Source organism: Brachycentrus maculatus, unplaced genomic scaffold, assembly GCF_059751285.1.
Source record: "Brachycentrus maculatus isolate JH-2025_06_01 unplaced genomic scaffold, ASM5975128v1 h1tg000050l, whole genome shotgun sequence".
NCBI lineage: Eukaryota > Metazoa > Arthropoda > Insecta > Trichoptera > Brachycentridae > Brachycentrus > Brachycentrus maculatus.
In genome coordinates this window covers 1,301,537-1,313,573 of record NW_028280804.1, presented here as the reverse complement: position 1 = coordinate 1,313,573, position 12,037 = coordinate 1,301,537, and the positions used below count along the sequence as shown (strand labels likewise).

Sequence of the window (12,037 nt, the reverse complement as noted above, 5' to 3'; positions counted from 1 at the left end):
TAGTTGTTCGAATTTATAAAAAAAAAAAACAAAATAACAATGCATTCAACCATGATTCCCCAAAATAAGAGTTTTGGCAGTCTAGGTAAAAAAAATACATTCAAAATTCAAAAATAATTTTTTAAATTGGTTACTTTGACTTTCTGATAATACAGGTCGAAATGCAAATGAAAAATGAAATTACGTAAATTACCAAAAAGTTTTTTTTGTGGATTTCTAAAATGGCAAATTTTAGTATTGGCGTTTAACGTGTTAACTAATGAATTAACTTTCATACATAACCCGGCACAGAAGGGGTCATAAAATGAATAATGTATGAAATGAATAATGCATGATCCTTGAGATTTTATCTCATCTTGTTTCGTAATTCAACTGTTATTGTGTTTGCTGGAGATATGTAAAATTTGTCAACGAAATGTAAGCCTTGACTTCACATTATGCTATTAGTTTTAAATCCAAAAAGATGACTTATAAAACTTTTGAATCATCTGCCATATCCTCGCCCAATTGTGCATTTTGCTCTGTATTGAATTCAGTGTTGTCCTGATTATAATTTAATTAATCAAATTAGATAGTATTGAACATTTCGAATCAGTTAGTGAAGTACCCTGATTCAGGTATTAGGAATATAACTATAAACTACTTTCATGGTGACGAAACGATAATCCTACCGATACTGATGCGAAAAGCATTAAAAAGAATAAAATCGTGAATCAAACTTTAAATTTACTAGAAAATTTACCGTCGGTCTTCTGCGTGTCCCCATCAGCGCCTCCGAGACTGGAAAGAACCTTGTAAAGAATTTGGCCGCTATCGTCCATGATTACGTGGATGCTTCACCAACGGCTCCTAGGTCATCTTCAGAAATCGGTTGAATAACTAGAAATAGCAAAAATATGAATTTAGACCGAGAAACAATGAAACCGAAAAAAGGACGCGTGAATTTATCACTTAGTAGCATACTTACCAGTCCATTGTGCTATGGCGTCGGTTGAAAAATCTCGAACCGGCTTTAAAATTTAACAAAACCGCACAATTATCGAACTATTGTCATTTATTCGATTTGCATAGAAGTATTTTTATACAGATAAGTTGAAAAGACACCGACTAAATACGAAAAGCGTACACGGAGAGTTCCAAAGAAGAAGCGACAAAAATCGAAATGCGAAGATCGCAATTCAACACAAAATGGCGTAGTCCAGAGACAAGGGCGTCATTGGGCGTCATCGAAATCGAAGCGCGGCAAAATAAAACCATAGTGCATATAAAATACAGCCCAACACTCGAAGAATAGAAATATATTTTTTTAATGCTTTATAAATATAAAATCATTATTTGCAAGGGCTTTCTCACTGTAGTATGTAGTGTACATAACAAGAAATGTTACTAAATTAATCATTACATTAATTGTTATAATATAAGAAAGCCAACAAACGAAAAACATATACCCTTTTTGATTTTTCAAAATATTAAAAATTGAAAATTTCAGACAACTCAAACAACATAATGATTTATGTCTGAGATATTATGTTTGCAAATATATCCAAGCTCTAAATAATAACAAAAGGCTTAAAAATTATGTTTTCACATCCATGTCACTTTTATGGAAAAAAACAATTATATTACAATGGGAAGTTGTAGGAGATAAAAAGCTTAAAATATAAAATACAATAACATTTAAAAATATATATATTTATCATACACGTAAATCACATACGACGTATGGTATATTACGAACGATTTAAAAAAATCCCTTCATCCAAACTCTAGAAAATAATACTCAGAATTGAAAGTATTCAAATAAAGTATTGGAATAAATAAAAGCAATTTTTAAAAATGTTTTATCGTTTACCCATAAATGTGATTATTTTATATATTTTTATTTTAAAATGTGATTTTTATGATTTTCAAAAAATACTTCTTGTCAATATTTAATCATTATCGAACCCTGTTTTATGATGTTGAGTGCATCAAAACATGTGTCACGATAAAATATAATAGTGGTACGTACCGAGTAAATCATAAATTTAAAAATGAAAATATATTAAAACAAAGAGACGGCCGAATCAATAAATAAGACTTTCATTTTTTCTAAATTTTATTTAACGACCTTGGTTTTGAATATCCAATGGAACGAAATATTTTTTTATTCTTGAAAAAGAAAAAGTAAATCGACAAAAATAGGTAGCCAGCCAACGTAAGTCAAAACATATAGTCTATAATAAAACTCAAGTGGTAAAAAACAAGTGTTTTCTTTAATCATTGTAACGTAAGTCAACATTACCTTTTTCCATTTTGGAATTCCGAATGCGTGAAATCCGTCCAATAAAACAAAAATGAAGTACGTAGGTACCAATTACATGGTCGTTAGAGTGAAAAGTAATCCACGTTGTGAATTTTGTGTGGTTTTTGTACATTTAGAAATTCAAAAGAAGAAAACGCCAGCGGAAAATAAATGTTTGCATGGGGATTTGTACTCAAATCACAATATTCGTATTCACATATTTGATCTCGTTACTTAAAAATGAAAAATTTAACATTTAATCTGGGCAGCATCCTTTGTATCTTACTCTCATCCGATTAAAATTAGCTTTTTCTTTGGGGTTTTCTCACATGGATCAAGAAGTGACCCATGTGAGAAAATTTCTGGAGAAAAAAACGACTTCAAGTGGTGGAGTGTAGAATATAGAGGTGAGACTAGCGTTATCTTTTTTAAAGTATGTATGGAGTTTTTACAACAAGATAAAAATTCAATGGCAATTGTGAAAAGCAAAAAAGTCAGTTGTTCTTTTATTTCCGAATATTCGGTTCTTGAAATTCCTTAATTATAATGCATATTTTTTATTCATAAATAACATCATATTTACATGTTTATACATACATATAACACAGATAATTAAAAAAACCTATACAGTCTAACAAATTAGATATTGAGTGAAAAATACCTTTTTCTATATTTGAAACTCGTGAAATTACGTAAAGCTGGTTGGATTCAAGTCTGATTATGAACTAATTGATTTACTATGGGAATCAATAATTTTCATACAATTTTTTTGCGACCGGCATCGATCGATATTCTTCCCAACACTAGAGCAATAGTTGCCAAAATGCCAAATCGTCTTGCCTTGTGCTGCCATCTCGTTGATTGTGTTAGTATTGCATAATATAACCTAGTTTCTTTGAAACGCAGTAAATAGCCTAATAAAGTGTTTTTTGTGAATAATATTTGTTAATGCAGAAATTATACGATTAAGGTAAGAAAAATTTAATATTCCTACATTATTTCATATTTAATTTTGATCGGAAATGCGTGGTAAGTGCATTCTAGTGTTTAGATTATTTGCAGAGAACTGTCATTTCATAAAGGAAAACAAGATTTATTTTTCGGTTTTAATTTAAGACCGAATAATGCCAAATGAAAAGAGCATTTTTTTTTTAAACGCACATTTTGTTCATTGTTTCGGCTTAAATCGTTTTTATTTTCACCTTTATTACTTATTTTTAATTCATTATTGCGCAAGGGCTGGAGTATTTACCATTAAAATCTTAATAAGTTCTTTATTTTATAATTATTTCTGACGTTATTAAGTTTAGAAAAGTATTTGAAGATGATTACTATCGTATAATTATACGTTGCAGGTGTTTTAAACAGTGTGAATGCACTTATATGTTAACAAAATATAATGCATATTTCATTTACAACATATTGTTGACAGACGTTTAAATATGGTCAAGTATATTAATCTAAACAAACGATTTCATTAATTTAACCTTGTTAAATAAAGCAAAAATGTGGGAACATGATCAAGTCTGTATTATTTGTAAATGTGTCAAAAAAATTGAAACATTTCCTGTTCCAAATATTTCCCTAAACACTGACTATTTTTCTGTCCAGGATAATGTTAATACCTTCATTCTTCTATGTTTTTTTCCTTAATTGTGCTTAAAAAATAATGGTTTTTATTCTAATACACCTATTTGATTTACTGAATGTAAGAAAATTCTTACCGCAAGGAAACAAACCATATTTTTATATTTTATTTTGACATAATGGATGAGAACAAAACATTCTCATCCATTATTTGCTTTAAATATAATGTATCTTGACTTAGACCTGCCATCCATTATTGAAAAATATTTTATGACTTATTTCTACATGTGAATGGTCAATTGGGGCTCTGATTTTTAAACAAAGTGATCCGTTTTCTATTTTTCTGAATGAAAAATCTATGTGTGAACCATAGAAATTTCCGGTAGATACGATTAGGCTGAATTGCTCTTGTTTGGAAATTTTGCAGGACATGGAATATGGAAAGATGAAAATTTATGTCAAAATGTTTTCAGAATGAATATGAGTTGGTTCCATAAGTTATTTTGAAAAACATACTTTTTATTTGACTGTTGAATCAAAATTTGTATGGGAAAATACCAACATGCTAATAATTGAATGCTCTTCCAAGGAAACATTGTGATTAAAACACATAAAAAAAACCCTAACAGTGAATGTATGATTAATTTTAATTTTTGTACAGTTGCCATATCTATATGATATTTTCAACATTCAAATGATAAATGAATACAAAACCTACTTTTATGAATACCTTATAATATAAATGTCACTGACACATCAGCTGCACGGTGTCGATTTTTGCTAGTGTGACAAATAAACACTGTCATGTTAAAATATCAAGGAATTTAAATATGTTTCTATAGGTTTATTAACTACTTTATTTTAAAACTTATTATAATTAAATTTTTAAAAGAGAAATATTTCTGTTTTTATTGTTTACAAAAATACTTCAATTTCATACTGTTTTGTGAGCCTGAGCCGCTCATTATTAGAAATAGGTATCAAATTGTGTTAGAGTATGTTCAAACCGAGAAACTCTGACTCAAGAGTCCGCGACACTAACGACGGGACCACAACCCGATGCATATTACATATCGTAAGTTACATACATAATATCGGCAAAGAGTGATCGTAGTACTGATAGTGGTAACTACAAACGCAAGTAACGAAACGATAGTAAAAAGACATATTTCAATGAATGAACTGTAAATATGTTCGTTGTCTTAAAAATATAAGCGCATGATTGAGAAAATTTAGTTACAATGTGTGTTCCGTCTCCTTATGTTTTTGACTATTTTATAAATTTACAAACTTTCATATCATTTTCTTTCTTTATAAAGGGAATAGTTCACAAAACCTCTTTTATTAGAGGCTTGTCTGCATGCACGACAGAAAGGTAGGGAAGGTGAAAAATACATTGTAATTAACCATTAATTGAAAAAATATTTTTGGAATTTATTTTGAATTTTCGAGAATCCAACCCGTGACTCCAGTTTCGTGCACCGTATGTGAGGGGGTTTAATGTCAATCGAAATAGCTAATAGCCACTGTTTAATTCCGGACTGCACAACTGAAATTACCAGTATAAATTTAGACAAATGTATCTTATTTCATTTATTAACGTATTTTCAAATTTCTTCAACTGTTTATTAAATATATAGGAATTGAATATTTGAGAATTATTATAGCAAATGGTCGGAGATCAATTTAATTTTAACACGTAATTATTTTAATTGTAACACGTAATTATTTTAAATTATAAAATAATTACGTGTCACATGAACCATTTTGTCTAGAAATAAGCAAAAAATACTTTATGAACATTTTATACCTTATAATATACGTTTTTAATGAAATTGTATACACACCTTTCATTCCGTTTACATTTTGAATGTATAAAATATTAACTCGTTTGTAGAGCTAATCGCATGCCTTTCCCCCAAATATCTATTGCTTGCCATTACTGCACTTTACACATAGTACATCACAAATAAGATTTCAGTGATTTCAATGATAAATATCGACTTTCTTGCCGATATTTAGGTTGGGGTATAAATATGTATTAAAATAATTATAGCGTATATTCCGGTAAATTATAAAATACATATTGTATGAAAAAACTAGTAAAATTATACATTTATAAAAAATAGAGACATCTCTCATCATTTTGTTGAACATGCACTTGCATGGAAAAGCTTCTCATAGGTGTACAGAGATGGCATCAGCGCCGGCGCTAGACTTTTTGATACCAAATTAATTTGTTTTTATATTCATTATTCACTATCATTTCTATTTCGTGATATTTTTTCTTCCATTTCGACATCAAAAGTACAAAAGTATTTTTTTTCATTATTTAAAAAATAATATTAAATGCCTTATTAGGAAAACGTACAACAATAATGAAAAAAATAAATGTAACTTTTGAAATTTAACAAATAGCTCGCTCCTTTCAAGAACGTCATAAATCAAAAATCGTCAATTTTCATTTGTGCATGTTTTCGGAATGCCCAGAAAATGTTCTATATCCCAGCAAAAGAGGCATATTTTTAACTTAATATTTACCCGCTACAGGGCAGAAAGTGTTGTTTTGCATTTTTGAAGAAAAGTATTGTTTAATTATTTTTTAATTACACTAAATATTTTTCAAATGGAGAAAAACCTTCAGGTTTTACCTAAAAAGATCAGTTGCAAAAAGATCAGTTGTAAAAAGTTCAATAAGTGGCTTGATATTTATTTTTAATACATTGTAATATATTTTTAAACTTAAAAAACGTTCTCCAGAAAAATCTTTTTTTTATTTATGACGTTCTTGAAAGGAATGAGCGAAATGTGATGATTATCATATTCTGCTAGGCGCAAAGTTAATTTTTGATTTTTTATGACATTTCCTGAAAAGTGCTAAGAATTAGAACTAATGGGCGCGCAGAATTGTTTTCTTCTGGGCGTAGGCTGTGTCGGACCTACCCTCGGTTCATTTTGAGGGGGGATAATTGTGCTTGTATTAATTTATACAACTGACTCCTCAAGGGACTCTCTAATATCCTCAAAGAATATTATTTATCGATTCGGCATTGACTTTGTGGAATGACATGTTGATTATTCAAATAAAAACACTTTTACAATACCACTTCCTGAGTTTTAATTCATAACACACAACTAGTTTCGAAAACTACAGTTGTTGTTTTTATCGACAGGTGAATAGTAAAACTAGTCGCGTGTAATGAAATAAAACTCAATTATTAAGTGGTATGATACAAGTGTAGATACATAGACATCAACAAATAGAGCCGCCAATAATTTAGCAATGTTACCAATATTAAAATAACTCCATCGTTTCTGTGACGTCATTCATTGCCAACTTACGAAAATAACGTTTTTTCGAAGCATTCGACCGAATGAACACCACGTTGATTCGATGCGGTGCCCTATGCATCATTTGGGTCTGGGTAGGAACCAGAAGAGGGAGAATTAATATTACAAGCTTGTATATTCTCGTCCCCTTTGAATTTGTCCACCTCCGTAGTGTAGTGGTTAGCACATTTGGCCACCATACTGGGGGTCCCGGGTTCGATTCCCAGGGGGGGAGAAAATAAACGCATTTGTGTTTTTTCACTCTAATATTTATTTGTTATCACGGAATGGTATGGCAGTTTGTAAGCTCTGTAAATACCCAGTTTTCCATATTTTTCTTCATCTATGTTGAGATGTCAAAAAACGACAAATTCTTTTGATTATATTATGTAAGTGAGACTGGATGGAGTTACACACTTCACGAATTAAGCCGACAACATGTAGGTAATTCCTTCTTTATTTCTATACTCTTCGAATAAAAATAATTTTTATGATATATATTTTTCGTCGTTGATAAACTGTATTTTGGAAATATTTCCGCAGCGCATATTTTTTCGTGTTATTCGTAATAATTTTAAAATGGCATTCCCACCCCCGTATAAAATTGCTCTTCCCTATGTATTGTTTTCCGGGACCCCTATTAACAGGGATGTATGTACCTTTAGAAAATATTTCCTCATATTCTCGTTTGTACGGATTCCGTTTTTCCTGCATTTAGCTACATCATTGTCGCGCATACTTGCATATCTATACTTGAATACATTCGCAATGTTGCATACTTTACGCATGTGTGTGTGTGAGAGTTGCGTGTATGGGTGCCCCCCTTCCCGTTCCTGAGAAGTCTGAAACCCAGTCAAGTTCAAGGCCGGCTCGATATATGTATTCAAAAATATATATACGTAATATATGTATACTCGCTTCCACAAAGAGCCGTTATTACTTAATAAGGATGGTGCATTTATATTGATATTTAATTTTTGAGATCATAACGTAGATGAAGAAGAATATGGAATTTTATAAAATAAAACATTTTTGTTTTTAACCACTTTTTTAATGGTATATTTTTTCTCCAACCGGTTTCGACAAGAACCTTGTCATCATCAGAGTTAAACATGCCGGTTTTTAAAAAATGTGCTTATAAAAAAGTGGTTAAAAAACAAAGTTGTTTTATTTTATAAAGTTTATAAAATGTGCCACTAAGTACCTGCAAAAAACATTAAAGAAAAAGTATATGGAAGTCTGGGAAACGCCCAAACTTCCGTATTCTCCTTCATCTATGTTGAGATGTCAAAAAAAAATATATAAAAAATAACTCCTGCTTGGAGATAATCCAGATTTGTGAACAAGTATTTGAACAAACTCAAAATGTTGTAAATTAATATTTAACCCTTATCTAATTACTAAAAGTTTTTAACACAAACTTTTGTGGTGAATCCTTTTTTTTTAATTACCTAGCGTCCAAGTGACTCTGAAATCTACCTACGGCTTATGCAACACCGCTTATCATGACCCTACCCAGGCTTCAACTTTTTGAGTTTCATAGCCTATGCCTTCTCGTGAGTGGATTTACTCTTTATGTTTAAAGTTACCATAATTTCATGTAATTCATGAGTGAAAATTCTACCACTGGGCCTACGGGTATTCAAACGAATATGTAGTTAACACTCTCCTTGTCATTCATCGTTCACTTTGTGTTATACCATGAACGGTGAATGATAAGGAGAGTGTTATATTACCGTACCAAAAAGTTAAGAAATGCTTTTAATATACAATGTAGTTGACTAACAAACCTTAAAACTGTAAAACTACTATATTTTCGTAACAATTATCAGAGATTTGAGAGACAAGAATTTATAGTAGTAAGGCAAAGTTTTCTGAAGTAATTCGATGGTAAAATTCTATTTGTATTTAAGTTTAGTGAAATTTGTATTAAATTATCAAACATAGTAAGGGCTTTTCTCAGAATCTGAAAACCACCCTGTTTAGTACATTAGTTTGTTGTGAATTTCCTCCCCAACTCTCTGATTTACAAGGTTTTGCGTGTTTTTTTCATTAATTCAGCTGTTTTTGGATGGCAATTTGGTGGCCATAATCCGTAACATCAACCGAACCTGGAATAATTACTTAAAAGCAGAAAATGGTATATTTCACTACTAATAATCAGGAATCATAAATACAAATTTAGAGGACCAAATATATATTGTAAATTAATCTTAATATTTGACTTTTGAGTGAAATTCCCTAATAAGAAATTGTGTTTATTCAACCAATCCGTTCATTTTTTTAAACGCTTGGATTAGGAAACGGATTTCCGAATTAGTTTTTATTTACATTTTTTGACATTTAACAACAGATAAAGAAAAATATAAAATGTCTTGCTATTAGAGGGATTATATTTGGTCAAATGATCACTTATGTTATTTATTGATTCGGCATTACCTTTGTGGAATGACATGATTATTTTATTAAAATTAAACACTCGAATAATCCACTTTATCGAGTTTTATTTTTATTTACGACTAGTTTCGAAAACGACAATTGTTTTCATCTTCTGGTACAAATTAAAACTAATTAATTTTTTATTTGTACCAGAAGATGAAAACAATTGTCATTTTCGAAACTAGTCGTAATTAAAATTAAAACTCGATAAAGTGGATTATTCAAGTGTTTAATTTTAATAAAATGAATGATCACTTTACCACCATTCTACCTTTGATTGACACCACTCCAATTTTTGGAACTCCTACAAATATCATTGATCTCATGACGATGTACGTATGTTTTTATTTATATAATACAGCGTGAGTAACGTATGAATAGTCGAAAAAATGTACCGTTCGTCTCCGTATTAGCCTATCCCAACATTATCACTCATCACCATTCTTTTCTTCCGGATTTAAGCTCCAAGACAGATTAAATACAACGCATATAAATATGTAGCATAAATAACTTTTCTTGTGGACTTTTTTCTAATGACATTGGTATTTTTAAACCGGTTGTCTGTCCGTATTGTAAACATATTAAAAGTGCCAAAAAAACATGAATATTTGTTTTATTGGAATAGAAATAATGTTTAAATTTACTTTTACTTTACGTTTAGTTTCTTGCGAAAGTCCTGGATAACAATGTGTTCGACTCCCGACAATAGTAAAGAAAGTTCAAGATAGGTTTGTTTGTTAATTATTTTAAATGAACTTTTCATACCTTTCTCCCTATTCATTATTTTCTTAGACGTAAATATAGTGCAGATAATTTTCGGATCACTCCCATAAAAAAAACGTATTTCACAATTTTTTCCCTTTCAGTTTCAAGTTGGTCAAATATCGTACATTTTTGTTTGTAATTTATAATCCAACTAGGATTATAGAATTGAAACAATTAAAGATTATAGAATTATAGAATTGAAAGCAAAGAATTGAATTTGGGCATAGCGTGTTTTATTATAACATATTATTTTCTCAAGAAAATATGACGATAGTCTGATTCATTCATTTCATTCATTCTTATTCTTGTCCGCACCAAATGGTGCATAGGGCACGCAGTAGAAATTGATAATTAATTACATGATGGCAAGTGACCAGTCAAGCGCTTCACGGCTGTCCAAATTTAAAACACAGTAAGGGACATTTTTTTGAAGTAGGTTTTTTTTGCATTTATGGACTAAGTAGAGTCTACTTAGTCCAAAAATGCAAAAAAAACCTACTACAAAAAAATGTCCCTAACTGTGTTTTAAATTTGGACAGCCGTTCAGGTAGGGTAATATTAATAAATAAATATTATATAAAAAAAATATTAAATTATTTTAACTCCCTTGGGAGTCGAACCTAGGAGCTCTAGCGTGGTAGCCATACAAAGAAATGTAAATATGAATATTAAAAATTTTATAAAAATATATTTGTATATGTGACAGGTTATTTTATTTTATTTAAAACGTGCATATATTAATATAATATGTAAATGTAATATAAATCCAAAATGTCAGAGCGATCGGTGAATAACTTTGGAGATTTAAGGTATTTGAACAAATGTTTGTATGAATTTATTAAATTTTTAATTTAATTTTTACTTGGTAAATACCACTATCTCTTAAAATCTATTGTGACCCGTGTTTCGATGCATTCTACATAATTTTCAAATACCGTATGAATTTCGTACATTTTTTATTGACAAGGATGTCTTTTTCATTGCCCTATTGATATGCTGATCCGGGGGTTTCACTTGAAAAATTAAGGGCTTTAATTTTTTTTTGTGATCATCTTTCTGAACATAGACGCCAAGGCTGTCAGTAAGAGTGAGCTCATTCGGGCAGCTTTTTTCGTTTGTTAACGAACCTTATTTCCACGTATGTAGGGACTTCTGATGCGGTGTGCGATTTGTGGATAATAAATATGTTTTTTTTAATTGACCGGGAATTTAATTTATATTACCTACGTCTGTTTTTAAAAAATATATATATATACTAATCGCGTATGTCCGTTTTTATGAAAAACATCAAATGCTGAGAGCAAGTATTTATTTACAGATTATATGGCAGAAATGCATTCTGTACACTAACAAAGACCTCACCTGTGTGTGTGTGCGGTGGGGTTCGGGCGTGTGTGTGTGTGTATGTGTGTATGTGTGTGTGTGCGAGTGGCGGGGTGGGGGGTGGGGGGCAGCCAGACGGCCCCCTCCCCCGGAGCCAGCGCCGAAAGGAAAACATACACCGGCCGGCTGGCAGATAACGCACCATTTCGGCATAATACTCGAATTTTGACACGGCTCGCGGGATTGCGCGCAACCTGCACGGATAGATTCGAACGAATTCGCACGAAAATTCAAAATTCGTACAAAATA

The 12,037-nt window shown here is 30.8% G+C and overlaps 2 protein-coding genes across 5 annotated transcripts in view; one reads left to right on the top strand and one right to left on the bottom strand.

Moving 5' to 3' along the window:
• LOC148312055 (uncharacterized) overlaps positions 1–1,193 on the bottom strand; it is a 36,565-nt gene extending 35,372 nt beyond the window's left edge. For all 3 annotated transcript variants that reach the window (XM_088277830.1, XM_088277832.1, XM_088277831.1), the window contains exons 1-2: positions 968–1,193; positions 743–879 (exon numbers count right to left, since the gene is read on the bottom strand). In XM_088277830.1, coding sequence (XP_088133956.1) covers positions 743–821 — 79 coding nt within the window. In that variant the 5' untranslated portion in view covers positions 822–879; positions 968–1,193. The remainder of the gene's footprint in view (positions 1–742; positions 880–967) is intronic.
• A 1,908-nt stretch (positions 1,194–3,101) lies between these two features.
• The window catches only part of ERR (estrogen-related receptor), a 96,167-nt gene continuing 87,231 nt past the window's right edge, over positions 3,102–12,037 (top strand). Inside the window, exon 1 of one of the 2 annotated variants that reach the window (XM_088277838.1) lies at positions 3,102–3,254. The gene's annotated coding sequence lies outside the window, so the exon portion shown is untranslated. The remainder of the gene's footprint in view (positions 3,255–12,037) is intronic. The other variant, XM_088277839.1, reaches the window with a different exon arrangement.